Source organism: Phyllobates terribilis, unplaced genomic scaffold (genome assembly GCF_046119375.1).
Source record: "Phyllobates terribilis strain yellow unplaced genomic scaffold, ASM4611937v1 Scaffold_1__5_contigs__length_1240528914, whole genome shotgun sequence".
In the NCBI taxonomy this organism is placed as follows: domain Eukaryota; kingdom Metazoa; phylum Chordata; class Amphibia; order Anura; family Dendrobatidae; genus Phyllobates; species Phyllobates terribilis.
In genome coordinates this window covers 381,956,924-381,976,865 of record NW_027362761.1, presented here as the reverse complement: position 1 = coordinate 381,976,865, position 19,942 = coordinate 381,956,924, and the positions used below count along the sequence as shown (strand labels likewise).

The 19,942-nt window shown below is 44.0% G+C and overlaps 1 protein-coding gene across 4 annotated transcripts in view; it reads right to left on the bottom strand.

The window, feature by feature from the left end:
- OSBP2 (oxysterol binding protein 2) overlaps positions 1 to 19,942 on the bottom strand; it is a 413,576-nt gene that overhangs the window by 246,578 nt on the left and 147,056 nt on the right. For all 4 annotated transcript variants that reach the window (XM_073676416.1, XM_073676415.1, XM_073676418.1 and 1 more), the window contains one exon: positions 15,785 to 16,035. In XM_073676416.1, coding sequence (XP_073532517.1) covers positions 15,785 to 16,035 — 251 coding nt within the window. The remainder of the gene's footprint in view (positions 1 to 15,784; positions 16,036 to 19,942) is intronic.

Sequence of the window (19,942 nt, the reverse complement as noted above, 5' to 3'; positions counted from 1 at the left end):
GATGGAGTTGGACTCTGAATTAGGTAGTGAGTGGGAATGGATGTAGACTGCTGTTCGGAAGTGGCTTACCTGCTGAGGATTGGCAGTGGGATGCTTAAAGCACACAGCAGAATTGTGCTTAGTAAACTATATACACTGTCAGGTGGGCGCCATTACACGGAGGAAAATGATACCTTTGTTGATGAAATCAGTCCTGTGATTCTTTTTTAATCTTTATTTTCATTTCTGCCATAATGAGATGCTCGTGCTTCGGGGCGGCCTTTGGGGAGGGGCTGTAACTGGTGCTCTCATTATGGATGCCTATCTCTGGCCTCTGACAGGTCACTGTGCTTTCAGTGACCGGCCTGCTATTTTAAATGCTGACTTTGCAAGTTCTGTGACGAATTAAAATTTGCATGCCCCAAAATGGCCGCCGATGCCAGAGCCTGCGCAGTAGCATCTCTCGTTTGCTGAGAGATGCTACTGCGCATGTGCGGGCGCCATTTTATCAGAGGAAAAATAATTTGCCTGCAGCAATATGGCGCCACGCATGCGCAGTAGCATCTCTCGGCAACCAAGAAACGCTACTGCACAAGCACGGGCGACAGGGGCCATATTGCTGCAGGCAAATTTTTTCCTCTAGTAAAATGGCGCCAGCGCATGCGCAGTAGCATCTATCGCTTGCCGATAGATGCTACTGCACAAGCGCCGCTAGCGGCGCTATGTTGCTGAAGGAAAAAGAAATTTGCCTGTAGCAATATGGCCCCCGGCGCTGTGCTTGCACAGTAGCCTTTCTCGGTTGCTGAGAGATGCTACTGCGCATGCGCGGCGCCATATTGCTGCAGGCAAATTCTTTTTCCTCTAGCAAAATGGCGCCAGCGCAGTAGCATCTCTCGGTAAACAAGAGATGCTACTGCGCATGCGCGGGCGGCGGTAGCCATTTTGGGGCATGCAAATTTCAATTTGTCACATAAATTACAAAGTCAGTATTTAAAATAGCAGGCAGGTCACTGAAAGCACAGTGACCTGCCTGTCAGAGGCCAGAGTTAAGCATACATAATGAGAGCACTAGATAGAGCTCCTCCCCAAAAGCCGCCCCAAAGCACGAGCATCCCATTATGGCAGAACTGAAAATAAAGATTAAAAAAGAACCACAGGACGGATTTCATCAACCAAGGTATCATTTTACTCAGTGTAACATTACCCACCTGACAGTGTATGTGGTTTACTAAGCACAATCCTGTTGACAGGTGCTCTTTAAGAAGAACTGTGTACAGATTCACCTAGTGTTAGAACCATCCTGTTTTTTCCATCTTGTGTTTTGCGGACACGTGATCATCTGCCTTTATATTCCAGCTCCGCCCTTTTGGCTGTGCTGGACTTCAGTGTTTGACTGTTTCTCTAGCCAGGTGCTTCAGTGCCTTTCTCTGTCAGTTCGCTTGGTTCTTCTGGGACCTCTAGTACCTTTTGTCAGTTTGTCTTTTTGTGTTCTGCAACTACTTCTCTGTTTAGGAGGTGTCCCATTTTTGTCCCAGTCCTTAGTTCTTTTAGAGACCCCTCCCTTTATTCTATAGGTCTTCGTTCAGACTAGCCGAGGACTAAGGCGGGTCTGTTCGCTAGGAACAGGCAGCCCGCAACATCGTAGGGATTCAGCTTAGTCTTACTGTAGGGACGGCCTTCCCCTATCTTTCCTTAGTTCATGTTGCAGATCAAAACACCTAGTATGCTTGGGCAAGTCTCTAGTGGGGAGAGACGGATTCATTAATCAAAGCCTGGTTGGCAGACAGTGAGCTACATAGAGTGACTGCATGTGATACAGGGGCTAGAGAAGGTGGGTGGTTTGAGGTGCTTCTCTGTTCTACATGTGATGAACCTTTTTTCTGTAGGAAGATCCCTGACTGTATTTACGTTTGTCATACCTATAATTACATATAACCTGCTGAAAGATGCAAGACTTCCCTCCTCTCATTACCTGGAAGTTACCAGTTTCCTACACAGTCACTGTTCACATGTGTATCCGCATACCTGGTTCTGCTTCATCTGTGCCACCTGCTCTACTTGTTTGTCTGCAGTCCTGCATACCCAGCTGTCCTGATCCTCACTTATCCACCTATTGTCTGGCAAATCCCACTCCACTGCACCATCACCTCCATGTCCGGGTTGCTCATCCGGACCTAAGACTTAGAGAATCCAGTACATTAGGTGATCCTAATCATTTTAATTAATAGATTTTGGAATAAAAATAACTTCCACAATTGAATGTGCTAACAATTTTTTTCCCTGTGCTGAGATAATGTTATAATTGTGAACCAGCCACATACTGTGTAATGGCGGTGTCTGATCGTACAGGAACATGGTCTGATCATACCACATCTCCTGGGCAGGGGAGGACGCAAAAGAGTATACAGACATTACAGCATGGGATCACAGCTGATTCTTTTTGTGAGGCAAAATATTTTCCTGCCTGTTTTTTTTTAAGGATGATTGCACTCTTATATTGGACGAGACTCGCCAATGCAAGTCAATGGGTGTGAGAAACAAATCGGACGGCACAAAAACCATGTATATGCCGTCCGATTTTTCCACACACATCTCAAAGACGCAACGAAATTTCATCAGCCAAGTACAGTAAATTCACAGCCAGGACCTTCAGAATAGACACATATATAGATACAGTAGATATATATAATAGATATATAGAATATGTAGATGATAGATACTGTATATAGAATAGATAAATAGAATAGATACAACAGATAGATCCTGTCGATATATAATTTCACAAGCTCCCTACATATAATAAACTATCTATATCGGTATATTGCTTTATTAGTTTGACAACTAGCTTTATTACATAGAGCATTACAGTATGTAAAAGATGATGTTAACGCATTGCATACGGATGTAATACAGATGCTAGGTGAGAAAATAATCGCACGCTCGCATTGCACTCGCAAGAGATAAGCTCAATCATACGGATTCCACTCGTCTAACTTTTCTGGAGCAACATAGGAACGATTTTTTATACGCGAATGTAAGCGAGCCCTTAAGGTGACCATAATCATGAAGTTTCCTGTGCCACCATAAGTGAAGAAAAGAAAACTACAATTAAAAGGTTTGAACTAAATTTGGTCTCGGATTGTCTTCTTTTAAAGGGGGACCTGTTAAGGGGATGGTTGCAAACAACTTTATTAAATAATGGAAAGCAACCGAACCCGGGGTCCGCGATGCAGCCTGGTGGACCGCGGCCGAACACCTTACGGGTGAGAAGGTAAAACAACCAACTTAAATAACAATCCCCTTCGTGTTACAGCACACCGGAGCGGGAATAGGGATTCGCACTATCTCCGTTAACTGCACGAGAGATGTGCGATAAATAATGTATCTGTAGTCCTGTTGCAGCACAGGGACTACACAGTTGGCGCTAGGATGCGTGTGTGAATACGTGCTCCCAGCCGGCGTGCTACCGGACTGAGGAGTATCTCTCCACGTGGCTTACAGGTGGTACCGGGAATAGGGTGTCTGCAGACTGCTCGGGGTGTAAGGCGACCCCTTTGTCGGAGCCAGACTGTCAGATGAAGCTACCTGCCTATTTCATTTAAGCCTGCCTATTTCCACTAAACCTGCCTGCCAGAAACTAACGCACACGTGGAGCCCAAGAGACCAAGCGTCCACACAACACCATCACAGCTCAATGATCAGAGCGCGCCGCCATGTTTGTGGGCAGGCTTTTTAAAGATTAAGCCCTGCCCACCGTCGCACCATTGGTGATGTCACCCGCGACCTATCAGGCGGTGCCAGGTCACCGGATCAGCTGACTCCCAAACCACGAATCACGGTCAGCCATGTCACGGGCATGCTCAGTACAGAGAATCCTGGACTTAGGCTTTAACAGCCCTGTCTCCCTCCGCAACATATCCTTCATGTTGCTAGGAACAAAGACCCAAGAGACAACCTGTACGTCTCGTGGACCAGCTAGGCGTTGAGACTGATGATGATGCTGAGCAGCATCAGCCCTGGCTGGACCAGAATGGGAGACCACAGAAGGTTCTGGACCCATTTCGAATCCAACAAACGCCCGACGCCTAACAGACCACTCAAGGATAAGCCCGTGTGCTGAGCCGAGACCTGGAGGACCTGGATCAGGCGCAGCCGTCGTAATCACCCACTTTTCAAAATGCCCAAGACTCGGGTCAGATAGAAAATGAGCAGAGCTGCTTTTACAAAATACACAAATATTGAGATCCATTTAACTAAAGAAGAACCAAAATGTCTGTGTCCATGTCCTTTCTTCTTTGAAATGTAACATTGGTACATACATTATTATTATGATTCTACCCTAGACCAAATATTATTTTTAGCACATTTATGGTTCACAGAATTTTAGTTAATTTTTTTTTTAGCTTGTAGAAAAATGATAATCAGCACCAGATGCTATAAGCAGAACAATGCCGTGCACAGCAGCTGCTGTACGAGCCTCATTACCGGCAGTCAACTATTATTTCTCCTATGAATCATAGCAACAGGCACAGGTAGGCACAGAACAATGTCCGCCGGGCTACAAGACAATTACTTCATAATAAGCATTACAGTGAAAAGGCCAAAGCACTAAGCTCGATAACCCTGACTAGGCTCACCTGTACTGACTGATGGTATTAATGGCTTCTGAGTCCTGGACAAGCCCTCTAAGCACAGCAGACAGTAAACAATAAAGCACGAGGCTTTCCCTTACCCCCTTGTAGGTGATGTTTACACATATGCCAAGGATAGCCTATAATTTTGCCAGAAGAATGCCCTATTGTATTGGAACCATAGGCCACTACGCTTTCCATTATAGGGTGTGACAAAGTCAATGGCAGAGTGCAGGAGGAGAGATATGTTTCACTGAGGCTAATAGCTTCAGTGATGTGAAACCTGGAAGTCTTCTCCTGCATGTTACATGCTGAGAGGGTTAATCAGCCATTTTAATGGGCCAGTTTTTTTGTGAATGGGTCGTTCACCAAATCTCCACCCCAGAGTGTGGTCTAGGGTTTAAATACTCGGCCTGTAGAGGCATTCAGTGTTTAGTAAGTCTGGGCAGGCAAACTCCTGACCTGTTTGTGTGGAACTATCCTGAACCACGTGGAGCTGCTAAACTCTGAGCAGGCGGACCCCTGCTAACACATGGACTGTGTTTTGCGTGCCCACTTTGTTTTGTTTGTTTTCCTGTTTTGCCCAAAGGCCTGTGTTTATTTTTATGGACTCAATGTTGGTTTATGCTGCATTGTAATAAACCATCAAGATATTTAAAGAGACAGCGTACCTGTGTCTATCTCTGTGTGCAGCTGAGTGAGCGATCTACCACAAGGGGCATCTAATTTTAAGGGTCAATCTGGTAATCTCAATCATGGTAGTCTCCATTCTATTATGGGCATGTTCAGACAGGACCTACCCATTATAAAATTCATAGGGAGTCTGCAGAAGCTAAATCCTCGCAAAATGGAGCAGATTTTACCATGAATGCCACAGTGAGCTTATCGCAGCTTTTCGTTCCAGATTGTAGTGTAAAGGATGAAATCCACAAAGAAAATGCAAAACACAAATGAACGTTGCCAATGTCAAAGACTTTGTGGATGAAACTTTGTACAATGGTATCCACAGTGCTGCTGTAATATGCTGTGGATTCTTCTCCATCTGGAATAGGACAGTGAATCCTCTGCGTATACATCCCATGTGAATATACCCTACATCGTCTCCATTACTATAACCAGCAAGTATATAACCTATGATAATATTATACTTTTATCATTTATGATCAACATACACTAATTCAGTTAACTGTAGATGTTCCCCAAAACGTGATTGAGATGTACATTTCTCAAATCTTTTTACCCTCAAGGACAAGTTATGCTCTGTAAAAGCTTTATGTAAGAGTGATGTCTTACTGTAAATACTATACATACAATTAAATGGACGCACCTGAGGTCCTGCCATTACACGCTTCTTACAACCATGTAACCAGGAGCTGGAAGAGCATCAGGTGCAAGAACCCAACTGTGACAAATCTGCCCAATTAGTGGGGCAATGCCAGTCAGGTCACCCTGGTGGACGCAGCTGGCGTCTTACACTTCTGTCTTATAACACATGTATTAGTGGACAATGATTACTCTGCAAACTTTCATCTTAACCAATTAGGGCATAGAGAAATCATTTGTAAACTGTGTAAGACAGGGTCTTCACCTAAATTCTAACATGTATCATTCAGACATCAAGGGGCAGAAGCGCTCAGCTTTTACGTGTCCCTCTGCTCACACTTGATGATAAACTGAGCTCTACTGCCCCTTAGGGCTCATTCACACACCCATATTTTTGGCTGGAGAGTTTTCCGTGAAATAAAACAAACACCACTTGGACCAATGTTATTCAATGGGGCAGGGCAGATGAGTGATTACTATTAGGGTAGGTTCACAAGAGCATATAAAACATTGTTCAGTTTCATCCTGAAAAGTGGGGAGGATTTTTTTCTCACTTATCAACTGTATACAATCCGTTTTTTTACAGTAGCATCTATTTATCATTTACAGGACAATTTACAGTTCCCTATGTTACAGAATTGCAATGTATCCATAAAAATCGGATGTTATACTGTGGCTGCGTATCGCATCCTATTTATTTCATGCACCTACAGACTTGAATGGGCGAGTCTCATTCCATAATTTTTGTTACAGACAGCACTTGGACCTAAAATATGGTTGTGTGAACGAGCTCAAAGCCTAAGAGATCGGCAGGGGTCTGACCTCCAGTGATGAACACTACTAAAAGAGCTACAAATATTTAAAACATTAGTTGCCCCTTTTAGAAGCATCACTAGTAATCTTCACTTTCTAAACTGATCTTATCTAAACTAAAATCTCCCATACGCATTAGTTAAAAGTCAACCAAAAGAGCTGATTTTGAAAATAATGAACACTTGTAGGTTCCCCCGGCAAAACAACTGATTATTTGTTTGCTTTGACCAACGGCCGACCTACGAATTTGCGTTATCATTCAAAAGACCGATCAGGCAAAAATCCAACCTGGCCAACGCAATCCGAAATGTTTTTTTTCTTTTTTCTGTTTGTCCGACTTACCTATGATCGTCATCATCCCTTACTTGTCTAGTGTATGGGGACCTTAAATTAAACCAATCTTAACTACCGTATTTTGTAGATTATAAGATGCACCAGTTTATAAGACGCACCCCAAATTTTGGGGAGGAGAAAAGGAAAAAAATGTTTTGTTATAAACCGGTGCGTGTTATAATCAGCTTACCTGGGGGGCTGAGGCGTTGGTGGAGTGGGGTCCCAGGTGGCAGGGTCTGTATGGCACCCTTCATTCCTCTTCCTGGTATGTATGGCACCCCTCATCCCTCTTTCTGGTATGCATGGTACCCTTCATCCTGGTATGTATGGCACCCCTCATCCCGGTATGTATGGCACCCCTCTTCCTGGTATGTATGGCACCCCTCATCCCTCTTCCTGGTATGTTTGACACCCCTCATCCCTCTTCCTGGTATGTATGGCACCCCTCGTCCTGGTATGTATGGCACCCCTCGTCCTGGTATGTATGGCACCCTTCATCCCTCTTCCTGGTATGTATGGCACCCTTAATCCCTCTTCCTGGTATGTATGGCCCCCTCATCCCTCTTCCTGGTATGCTTGGCACCCTCTGATCCCCATCATGCTGCACACAAAAAATAAACAAATATGCTCACCTCCTCTCTCCTCCAGCGCTGAGTCCTGCTCTGCTGCTGACAGGGATCTCACTGTGTGAGCCGCGCATAGCGTAACTGCACCCCCATGGGGATCAGGGAGTGCCAAACATACCAGGATGAGGGGTGCCAAGCATACCAGGAAGGGGGATGAGGGGTGCCATACATACCATGAAGAGGGATGAAGGGTGCCATACATACCAGGATGAGGGATGAAGGGTGCCAAACATACCAGGAAGAGGGATGAAGGGTGCCATACATACCAGGAAGAGGGATGAAGGGTGCCATACATACCAGGATGAGGGATGAAGAGTGCCATACATACCAGGATGAGGGATGAAGGGTGCCATACATACCAGGAAGAGGGATGAAGGGTGCCATACATACCAGGAGTCGTGCTGCAGGTACAATGTGCGCGCTATTAAGGAAAATGAATATTCACTGCTCCCCACGCCCATGGGCGTGGGGAGCAGTGAATATTCATTTTCTTTAGTAGCTGGACAGTGTAGGCTGCTGCAGGCGTTTATTGCCTGCTGTGCTCCGCTCCTCCACTGCTCTCGCTCCCCCCACACCCACAGCCATAGTATATACGGTGGGGCAAAAAAAGTATGTAGTCAGACACCAATTGTGCAAGTTCTCCCACTTAAAAAGATGAGAGAGGCCTGTAATTAACATCATAGGTAGACCTCAACTATGAGAGACAAAATGAGAAAACAAATCCTGAAAATCACATTGTCTGATTTGGAAAGAAATTTTTTTCAAATTTTGGTGGAATATAAGTATTTGGTCAATTACAAACAAGCAAGACTTCTGGCTTTCACAGACCTGTAACTTCTTCTTTAAGAGGCTCCTCTGTCCTCCACTCATTACCTGTAGTACTGGCACCTGTTTGAACTTGTTATCAGTATAAAAGACACCTGTCCGCAACCTCATACAGTCACACTCAAAACTCCACTATGGTGAAGACCAAACAGCTGTCGAAGGACACCAGAAACAAAATTGTAGCCCTGCACCAGGCTGTGAAGACTGAATCTGCAATAGGCAAGCAGCTTGGTGTGAAGAAATCAACTGTGGGAGCAAAAATTAGAAAATGGAAGACATACAAGACCACTGATAATCTCCCTCGATCAGGGGCTCCACACAAGATCTCACCCCGTGGGGTCAAAATGATCTCAAGAACGGTGAGCAAAAATCCCAGAACCACACGGGGGGACCTAGTGAAAGACCTGCAGAGAGCTGGGACCAACGTTACACAGGCTACCATCAGTAACACACTACGCCACCAGTGACTCAGATCTTGCAGTGCCAGACGTGTCCCCCTGCTTAAGCCATTACATGTTCGGGCCCATCTGAAGTTTGATAGAGAGCATTTGGATGATCCAGAAGAGTATTGTGAGAATGTCATATGGTCAGATGAAACCAAAGTAGAACTGTTTGGTAGAAACACAACTCGTTGTGTTTGGAGGAGAAAGAATGCTGAGTTGCATCCAAAGAACACCATACCTACTGTGAAGCATGGGGATGGCAATATCATGCTTTGAGGCTGTTTCTCTGCCAAGGGACCAGGACGACTGATCTGTCTACATGAAAGAATGAATGGGGCCATGTATCGTGAGATTTTGAGTGCAAACCTCCTTCCATCAGCAAGAGCATTGAAGATGAAACATGGCTGGGTCTTTCAGCATGACAATGATCCCAATCACGCTGACAGGGCAACGAAGGAGTGGCTTCGTAAGAAGCATTTCAAGGTCCTGGAGTGGCCTAGCCAGTCTCCAGATCTAAACCCTATAGAAAACCTTTGCTGGGAGTTGAAAGTCCGTGTTGCGTAGCGACATCCCCAAAACATCACTGCTCTAGAGGAGATCTGCATGGAGGAATGGGCCAACATACCAGCAACAGTGTGTGCCAACCTTGTGAAGACTTACAGAAAACGTTTGAACTCTATCACTGCCAACAAAGGATATATAACAAAGTATTGAGATGAACTTTTGTAATTGACCAAATACTTATTTTCCACCAAAATGTGAAAAAAATTCTTTCCAAACCAGACAATGTGATTTTCAGGATTTGTTTTCTCATTTTGTCTCTCATAGTTGAGGTCTACCTATGATGTCAATTACAGGCCTCTCTCATCTTTTTAAGTGGGAGAACTTGCACAATTGGTGTCTGACTAAACACTTTTTTTTCCAACTGTATATATATCGGACTATAAGACGCACCCCCCTCTTTCCTCCAAAATTTTGGAGGAAAAAAGTGCGTCTTATAGTCCGAAAAATACGGTAGTCTAAACTTTGATTGCATTGGAAAGTTTTTTTAAGCAACAGCTACAGTACAGACCAAAAGTTTGGACACTCTTTCTCATTTAAAGATTTTTCTGTATTTTCATGACTATGAAAATTGTACATTCACCCTGAAGGCATCAGAACTATGAATTAACACATGTGGAATTATATACTTAACAAAAGAGTGTGAAACAACTGAAAATATGTCTTATATTCTAGGTTCTTCAAAGTAGCCACCTTTTCCTTTGAGGACTGCTTTGCACACTCTTGGCTTTCTCTTGATGAGCTTCAAGAGGTAGTCACCAGAAATGGTCTTCCAACAATCTTGAAGGAGTTCCCAGAGATGCTTAGCACTTGTTGGCCCTTTTGCCTTCACTCTGCGGTCCAGCTCACCCCAAACCATCTCGATTGGGTTCAGGTCTGGTGACTGTGGAGGTCAGGTCATCTGGCGTAGCACCCCATCACTCTCCTTCTTGGTCAAATAGCCCTTACACAGCCTGGAGGTGTGTTTGGGGCCATTGTCCTGTTGAAAAATAAATGATGGTCCAACTAAGCGCAAACCAGATGGAATAGCATGCCGCTGCAAGATGCTGTGGTAGCCATGCTGGTTCAGTATGCCTTCAATTTTGAATAAATCCCCAACAGTGTCATTAGCAAAGCACCCCCAAACCATCACACCTCCTCCTCCATGCTTCACGGTGGGAACCAGGCATGTAGAGTCCATCCGTTCACCTTTTCTGCGTCGCACAAAGACACGGTGGTTGGAACCAAAGATCTCAAATTTGGACTCATCAGACCAAAGCACAGATTTCCACTGGTCTAATGTCCATTCCTTGTGTTCTTTAGCCCAAACAAGTCTCTTCTGCTTGTTGCCTGTCCTTAGCAGTGGTTTCCTAGCAGCTATTTTACCATGAAGGCCTGCTGCACAAAGTCTCCTCTTAACAGTTGTTGAAGAGATGTGTCTGCTGCTAGAACTCTGTGTGACATTGACCTGGTCTCTAATCTGAGCGGCTGTTAACCTGTGATTTCTGAGGCTGGTGACTCGGATAAACTTATCCTCAGAAGCAGAGGTGACTCTTGGTCTTCCTTTCCTGGGGCGGTCCTCATGTGAGCCAATTTCTTTGTAGCGCTTGATGGTTTTTGCAACTGCACTTGGGGACACTTTCAAAGTTTTCCCAATTTTTCGCACTGACTGACCTTCATTTCTTAAAGTAATGATGGCCAATCGTTTTTCTTTACTTAGCTGCTTTTTTCTTGCCATAATACAATTTCTAACAGTCTATTCAGTAGGACTATCAGCTGTGTTTCCACCAGACTTCTGCATAACACAACTGATGGGCCCAACCCCATTTATAAGGCAAGAAATCCTACTTATTAAACCTGACAGGGCACACCTGTGAAGTGAAAACCATTTCCGTTGACTACCTTTTGAAGCTCATCAAGAGAATGCCAAGAGTGTGCAAAGCAGTCATCAAAGCAAAAGGTGGCTACTTTGAAGAACCTAGAATATAAGACATATTTTCAGTTGTTTCACACTTTTTTTTATTAACTATATAATTCCACATGTGTTAATTCATAGTTTTGATGCCTTCAGTGTGAATGTACAATTTTTATAGTCATGAAAAATACAGAAAAATCTTTAAATGAGGTGTGTCCAAACTTTTGGTCTGTACTGTATATATAAACTTTATTTCCACGGTGTGCAAGCAATTGACATTTCTATTCTAGCGGCCATGGCCTTGTCTCTTTACCTCTACCATATCTCCATATCTCTAATGCAATAATGGATCTCTTTTATTATATTTTTTATAACACGGAATGACATCATGTATTATTTTGTTTCATCTCGTATGGATAAGAGAAAATAAAGGAGAAATTGTATTCACTTGTATACAGTGGCCCCTAAAGTTATAATATTAACTTGTTCCAAGATAAAAATCCCAATCTATGCGGAGGACAGGAGCTTTTCCAAGGTTCTGCACAGTACAAAGTGTCATCTGGTCTCCGAAGGCGCCGCTTATCCTGGCATAAGTAAAGAACTGCACAGATGTAACACCGTACAGTTCTGAAGCAAGGTACTACTAAACAGTCAATCCTGTCTTAATTCTACATTGCTGTGAAATATGTTGGTGGTATATAAATTAAAATCAATATTATACAATTTTTAATTATATAACTGGTTAACTGATTAATAAAGGATAGAATTGTTGCTTTTTACTCCCTAATTAATTTCAATAAAATGTTTTTGCTATCAGGAGGAATCAGTCAGCTTCTCTTAATGGGGTTTGTCTCTACATCAGCAGAGCTGCTGAGCCCAGTGATTGGCTGCAGCGGTCAGGTGCGCTGTTGATGTGTCATCTCCACTGCAACCGGTAAAACAATCACCGAAGCAGAGGCAGAGACACAAAGCTGGACCTGGATAGTGTGAATACCAACTGATTTTACCGAAAATATTGATGGAGTGCAGACAGTTGAAATAAAAAAAGCCTATAAGACTTCATTCACACGTCCATGTTTAAACACGTACTTAAAAAAACGATACTGGTGTCATCAGTGTTTTGGATCAGTGTGTGGTCTATGTGTCCGTTTTTACCATCAGTGTGTCATCAGTATTTTCCATGGATGGATAAATAATTTAATTATAAAGCGTATCCTATAGTCTGCAATGTTAAACATGGACACTAATGTCATCCATGTACTGCACATATTTTTCATGGACCATAGACTTGTATTGGTCCTTGTCATCAGTGCTGCCGAAAAAAAAAAGGACATGACTCCGTGAGTTTTGCACGGACACGCGGACTGTGAAAAAACACGGACTTGAGAATTGCACCATAGACTATAATGGGTACGTGTTGTATTCGTGAAAAAAAAAAAATGGATAGAACATGTATGTGCAACACTGACATCTGAGGCCTAAGTCAGGTTCCTGGTGATTGCCGTTACCCATCCAGTTATTAACACATTTCTTTGCCATCTATGAGATCTGTTACATTCCCTTATACTGTATTTCTGCTCAATCTGAGAAAAAGATATCCATGAGAGGTGGATGAGGTCAGGGTCATATTTATTATTAGGGCTCACTAGCGATTAAATCGGACGAATGCAATCCGATAAAAAATCGGATTGCATTCGGACCAATTTAATCCTATGTTTCTGTGCTCAGTGGCGTTTTTTTTCCAGCTCCGATTGGATTGCGATCGGGCTGGAAAAAAATCACAGTATGCTGCCATTGCATGCTGCATTCGGATCGCAAGTACCCATATAAGTCTATGGGTGCGTGTGAAACATCGCACTGCACTCGGATACCACCCGACTTCAGTGCGATTCACACCGACGCCGGAAACAGAGGAGATGGAGAAATTGATTTCTCCATCCCCTCCGAAGCTGTGCTGCGATCCTCTGTGTGAGAGGATCGGAGCACGAACACTCGGCTCCTGTTCGCAGCAGAGCAGGAGCCGAATGTCACTAGCAGATCGCATCCGGTGCCCTACGCTGGTGTGACCCTGGCCTTAAGGGAACATTATCATTTCTATCAGTTCATTTTAACATTCACAAGTAAAGTCATTCATTTCAATTGACAGAGCAAAATAGAAAGACGAGGTGTGAACATCTAATTTCTACAGTCACATCTACATCACAGCTCCTACAGGAAAAGCAGCCAACCATAACCAGTGCTGTCAGGGTGTAACCAGGGTGGTCCCGAGCGCCATCCCTCCGAGAGGACAAGCAGAACTCCAACAAAGATCACAGCACCTCAACCACATGAGCAAATCTAAAGCCACCTCAGCCTCAATAGACTGAAAGTGCTGTGGATATTTATTAACAATTAAAGAAAAAAAAATCAGATGTACAAAATCTAGACTTACAAATAAGTATAAAATACCACAACAGTACAGTAAAATATCACATTATACATAATCACATACATAAAGAAAAATAGACATATAGAAACAGTCAGAAATCCATTAGCTATTATGTTCCACTGCACTATATATTATATATATGATCAGATTACACACAAGCCATTGGGACATGCTGTATAGCGCGGTCACCTTAAGGCAGACCACAAACTGGCGTTACTTAACAGTAGGTTCTTGTCTCTTATTATTAGTTCTGATAATAACTTACTTATCTCCCATTTATCTATTTCACCATCTCTGTATCTATCTCATATCTTACTTTCTATGAATTCTAAGGTATTGTAATGTATGATTCAGCTCTATTACTCACCCCGCACACATGGCAGTCTGCACACCCAGAGCCCCCTTTCCTAACTATATATGTTACATCATTTCCTAAACTGTGAAATACTATTAAGGAACATCATGTTCTTCATCTGCAGCAGAAAATACAGCCTATGGCTAAACTCATGCTTTACAGATGACCCATATGTGATCCTATTTTTTTGGCACCTATAACCTTGACTAGGTGGGTTTCATCCGATATACAGCAAAGACTAGTACATGCTGCGATGCTCACACTGTCAGGATTCACCTGTATCCCTGTGTGAGTGGGTGGTCACGTGACTGAATGTATATGACCCCATAATGGCCCACTCGCATGGGCAATCGTGACAGTTTGCACATCGCACACCATCATGATTCAGCAGCGTGCAGTCACATAGAGTCACTGCAGACTTTTCATTTCACCCTGGACAGCCCCTATAATGCTCCAATTCAAATAAAAGTAAAAAGCATCTTTGGAAACAGCCTTTATTTTGTGTATAGAGAATCTATGCAGACCTGTGTCCCTGTGCAGTCTGATCTTACAGTCATTTATTAGGGCCCCTCTCACACCATGTTCTTTCCCACGTTCAGTGGCCCCATCTACTACTGGAGGCAGACAGCAGTCTTGGTGTCCGCCTCCAATAGGCATGTATGGCCGAAATTATGCACAACAAAGCACACGGTGACTCCGTCTGCATCATTATAGTCAAAGGTCCCATCAACACATATGCCCGTTTTGCGGGGGGTTTGGACTTAAGCCCCGATGGGATCACTGAACATGGGAAGAACGCAGTGTGAAAGGGCCCTAACTCCACTCCATGACCCTGTTAAAGGGGTTGTCTCAAGATGCAGCTTCAGGAGCTCATCGCTCCCGACCCCCAGCTTCCAGCTTTGCTGGGGGCAGTGCGCCCCTGAAGATTGACATTTCAGTAGCATGATTGCTCTGCTGGTCTGAAGGGGGCGCTCTCCCATGCGGCTAGAACAGACAGCTTTCCCTCTACAGCACTGAGGGGCTGAAGCTGGCCAGACCCAGTACCCCGTCCCACACCAAATTGGTCCGAGCAGGCTCTAAAGCATAGATCCTTTTCAAGCCACGTGCTTCTTGCCTTAGTAACTGGCCACGCTGGGCCTGCAACATGGCAGGTAGCCCAGGTACCGAACTGCATAATCTAAAGTAAAAAATCCACAAATTTCCAAGCACGTTGCAATTTTACTCAATTTGAATTTAAGGCAAACCCTTTAATTCAGTAAATTCTAAATATCTAAATTGCTATTGAAATAAGTTCCTCCCAAATATACATCTACTTTACATTAATACGATTAAATACAAGGTAAGAGGATGACGGGTTTTGAAGAGACAGCCAGATATTTTTGTTGGGGGGGGAACTCAAGGAAATCAGCAAGTTTAGACCCCACCTTCGGAGGTAATACCCTATTATCTAGAGGTTTCCATGATTTGTACTGCAGACATGACACCTGACTGACATTATTATTTTGTAGTTATATGACAGCATACAATGAAGGGTCATGCACTATTAAAACAAAAGAGTTTCAACCAGACTCACATTGATCATCGCATTTGAAGTGATCCTGAAGAGAGTGGCCCTTTCATTAACCGATTTGATCTTCTCGCTGCTTTCTGCGGCCAATTTTAGGCTCTCCAGCTCACTCAGCGAGCGCTGCAGTGCTGCTCCATGCTTAGCGATCAGGTCGTTGCATGTACTGAGGTCATCTAGCTTACTGGTCAGAGACTTCAGCGAGGTGTGCAGCTCGCTCTTGTCAGACTGGGAGCTCGGCTCCTCATCCCCAGAGTCATCTATAGAGAGAAAGGTCACATTTCAGCATTAAATGTTACAAGAAGCAGCTAACATCGACCTAAGAGAGAACGCCCATATGAAAATGAAGCTTGACAGCAAAGAAATCTTATTTCCGGACATATCCTCAGCTCCTAGTATAATGATAATGTGCATAATATCAAATAATTCACACAGCATCGCATACAAGATAGCTGCACCTCACCAACTTCAGGTCTGTCACCAGATTACACAATCTAAATTGCATTCATTATGGAACAGATCTTAGACCTGATGAGGCTGACTTACTTACTTTGAAAATCCATGTCAGAATTACAAAACGATCCTTTTTTGAAAGTTTCTGCAGCTCGACACATAAAAGTTTATTTCAAGATCAGGTGGGAAAACTTTCAGCAAAGACTGCAGAGACATTCATGCAATTATTTACAAAAAAGTACACCAGCCTCATTCGGTTTAAGAGATGCATTTAAAGTGGTTGTTCCCATCTGGGACATTTATGGCATATCAATAGGGTTGTCCGATCAGGGACATTTATGGCATATCAATAGGGTTGTCCGATCAGGGACATATATGGCATATCAATAGCGTTGTCCCATAAGGGACATTTATGGCATATCGACAGGGTTGTCCCATCAGGGACATTTATGGCATATCGACAGGGTTGTCCCATCAGAGACATTTATGGCATATCAATAGCGTTGTCCCCTCAGAGACATTTATGGCATATCGACAGGGTTGTCCCATCAGGGACACTTATGGCATATCGATAGCGTTGTCCCATCAGGGACATTTATGGCATATCGATAAGGTTGTCCGATCAGGGACATTTATGGCATATCGATAGGGTTGTCTGATCAGGGACATTTATGGCATATCGACAGGGTTGTCTGATCAGGGACATTTATGGCATATCGACAAGGTTGTCCCATCAGGGATAGTTAAAGGGGTTGTCCGGTCAAAAGTGATAAGTCTGCAGTCACTGGAGGGAGGCAACGCCCCGTCTAGTGACGTGGACGGCAGTGGGCATGTCCGACTAGAAGGCGCGGCCTCGCTCAATACAAGTGTATGGAGCGAGGCGGCGCCCACTGGCCGGGGTATGTATAACACATACATACCCTTCGTTACCGGGTCTACCGGCGAATCCCCGCAGGGCACAGTGTCTGCGCTGGGGGGAATCATAAGTCTGCAGTCACATTGAGTGACTGCAGACTTATCACTTTTGACTGGACAACCCTTTAAGCATATCAACAGGGTGGTCCCATCACAGCCATTTATTGCATATCGACAGGATTGTCCCATCAGGGACATTTATGGCATATGGACAGGGTTGTCCCATAAGAGACAGTTATGGCATATGGACAGGGTTGTCCTATCAGAGACAGTTATGGCATATCGACAAGGTTGTCCCATCAGAGACAGTTATGGCATATCGACAGGGTTGTCCCATCAGAGACAGTTATGGCACATCGACAGGGTTGTGCCATCAGAGACAGTTATGGCATATCGACAGGGTTGTCCCATCAGAGACAGTTATAGCATATCGACAGGGTTGTCCCATCAGAGACAGTTATGGCATATCGACAGGGTTGTCCCATCAGAGACAGTTATGGCATATCGACAGGGTTGTCCCATCAGAGACAGTTATGGCATATCGACAGGGTTGTGCCATCAGAGACAGTTATGGCATATCGACAGGGTTGTGCCATCAGAGACAGTTATGGCATATCGACAGGGTTGTGCCATCAGAGACAGTTATGGCATATCGACAGGGTTGTCCCATCAGAGACAGTTATGGCACATCGACAGGGTTGTCCCATCAGAGACAGTTATAGCATATTGACAGGGTTGTCCCATCAGAGACAGTTATGGCATATCGACAAGGTTGTCCCATCAGAGGCAGTTATGGCAAATCGGCAAGGTTGTCCCATCAGAGACACTTATGGAATATCGACAGGGTTGTGCCATCAGAGACAGTTATGGCATATCGACAGGGTTGTGCCATCAGAGACAGTTATGGCATATCGACAGGGTTGTCCCATCAGAGACAGTTATAGCACATCGACAAGGTTGTCCCATCAGAGACAGTTATAGCATATCGACAGGGTTGTCCCATCAGAGACAGTTATGGCATATCGACAGGGTTGTCCCATGAGAGACATTTATGGCATATCAATAGCGTTGTCCCCTCAGAGACATTTATGGCATATCGACAGGGTTGTCCCATCAGGGACACTTATGGCATATCGATAGCGTTGTCCCATCAGGGACATTTATGGCATATCGATAAGGTTGTCCGATCAGGGACATTTATGGCATATCGATAGGGTTGTCTGATCAGGGACATTTATGGCATATCGACAGGGTTGCCTGATCAGGGACATTTATGGCATATCGACAGGGTTGTCCCATCAGGGATAGTTAAAGGGGTTGTCCGGTCAAAAGTGATAAGTCTGCAGTCACTGGAGGGAGGCAACGCCCCGTCTAGTGACGTGGACGGCAGTGGGCATGTCCGACTAGAAGGCGCGGCCTCGCTCAATACAAGTGTATGGAGCGAGGCGGCGCCCACTGGCCGGGGTATGTATAACACATACATACCCTTCGTTACCGGGTCTACCGGCGAATCCCCGCAGGGCACAGTGTCTGCGCTGGGGGGAATCATAAGTCTGCAGTCACATTGAGTGACTGCAGACTTATCACTTTTGACTGGACAACCCTTTAAGCATATCAACAGGGTGGTCCCATCACAGCCATTTATTGCATATCGACAGGATTGTCCCATCAGGGACATTTATGGCATATGGACAGGGTTGTCCCATAAGAGACAGTTATGGCATATGGACAGGGTTGTCCTATCAGAGACAGTTATGGCATATCGACAGGGTTGTCCCATCAGAGACAGTTATAGCATATCGACAGGGTTGTCCCATTAGAGACAGTTATAGCATATCGACAGAGTTGCCCTATCTGGGAAATTTGCAGCATATAAATAGGATATTCCAAAAATGTACAATAAATGTAACATATCTAATTCCTCATTAATAAAGAGTTTTGTAGAGTAGTAACTCCACTTTCTAATCTTGTGAAAGGGGTTGTCTCGATGCAGTTCCATGATTGTATGGTAATAGGCCAGAGGATTAATTTGGATGGCTGCAGGACATACAGAAATTGTGGGAAGACATTGATTATATATAGTAAACCAAGTTTTAAGGTTTTTGATCCGGTGACTGCGGTCCCCTCTGATACATGTTCGGAGCGTCAGATATTTACAGATAAAGGAAGATGTAGTCATGTAACCTCTAAACCCCACATTTATGGGGAGGGGTTATGCATTTTTCAGTTTAAGCCAGATTTTAGCAGAAATTGTAAAGGTTCACCTTGACCGCTGGTTTGTACTCGAGCACTGCTGCAGATGGACAATGTTACAGCACTTGTACCTCTTTCATTCTCAGCATTCATTGGGGAACCAAACTCTGGACCACCATGGATCATAAAGCGATGGCGTATCCCACCAGTACCCAGAAAGAATGAAAAGTATTTTCCCATGATATAAAGTCATAACTTTATATCATGGGAAAATACTTTTTATCCTTGGTTCGCCAGTGTTCCTATTTCAAATAGTCCACAAAAGACTCATTACAATTTATAACACTCTTCAGAAAACGGAGGACGAAAGGGGCAACCGATTCATGTCACACAATAGTTGCATTATGTGACTGGAGTTTTAATGGCTTTGTATGGTACAAGGAGCTTTATCCTTAGTCCCATTCTTCACAGCTCAGATTTTATAGAAAACCAGTTTTATTTCATTATTTTATAGTGTACAAAGAATTGTGCAAACCACAAAAATAAAACCTGCTTCAGGACCTTTAAACCAAACACTATTACTTCCTATGAATTCCAGCTTATCTG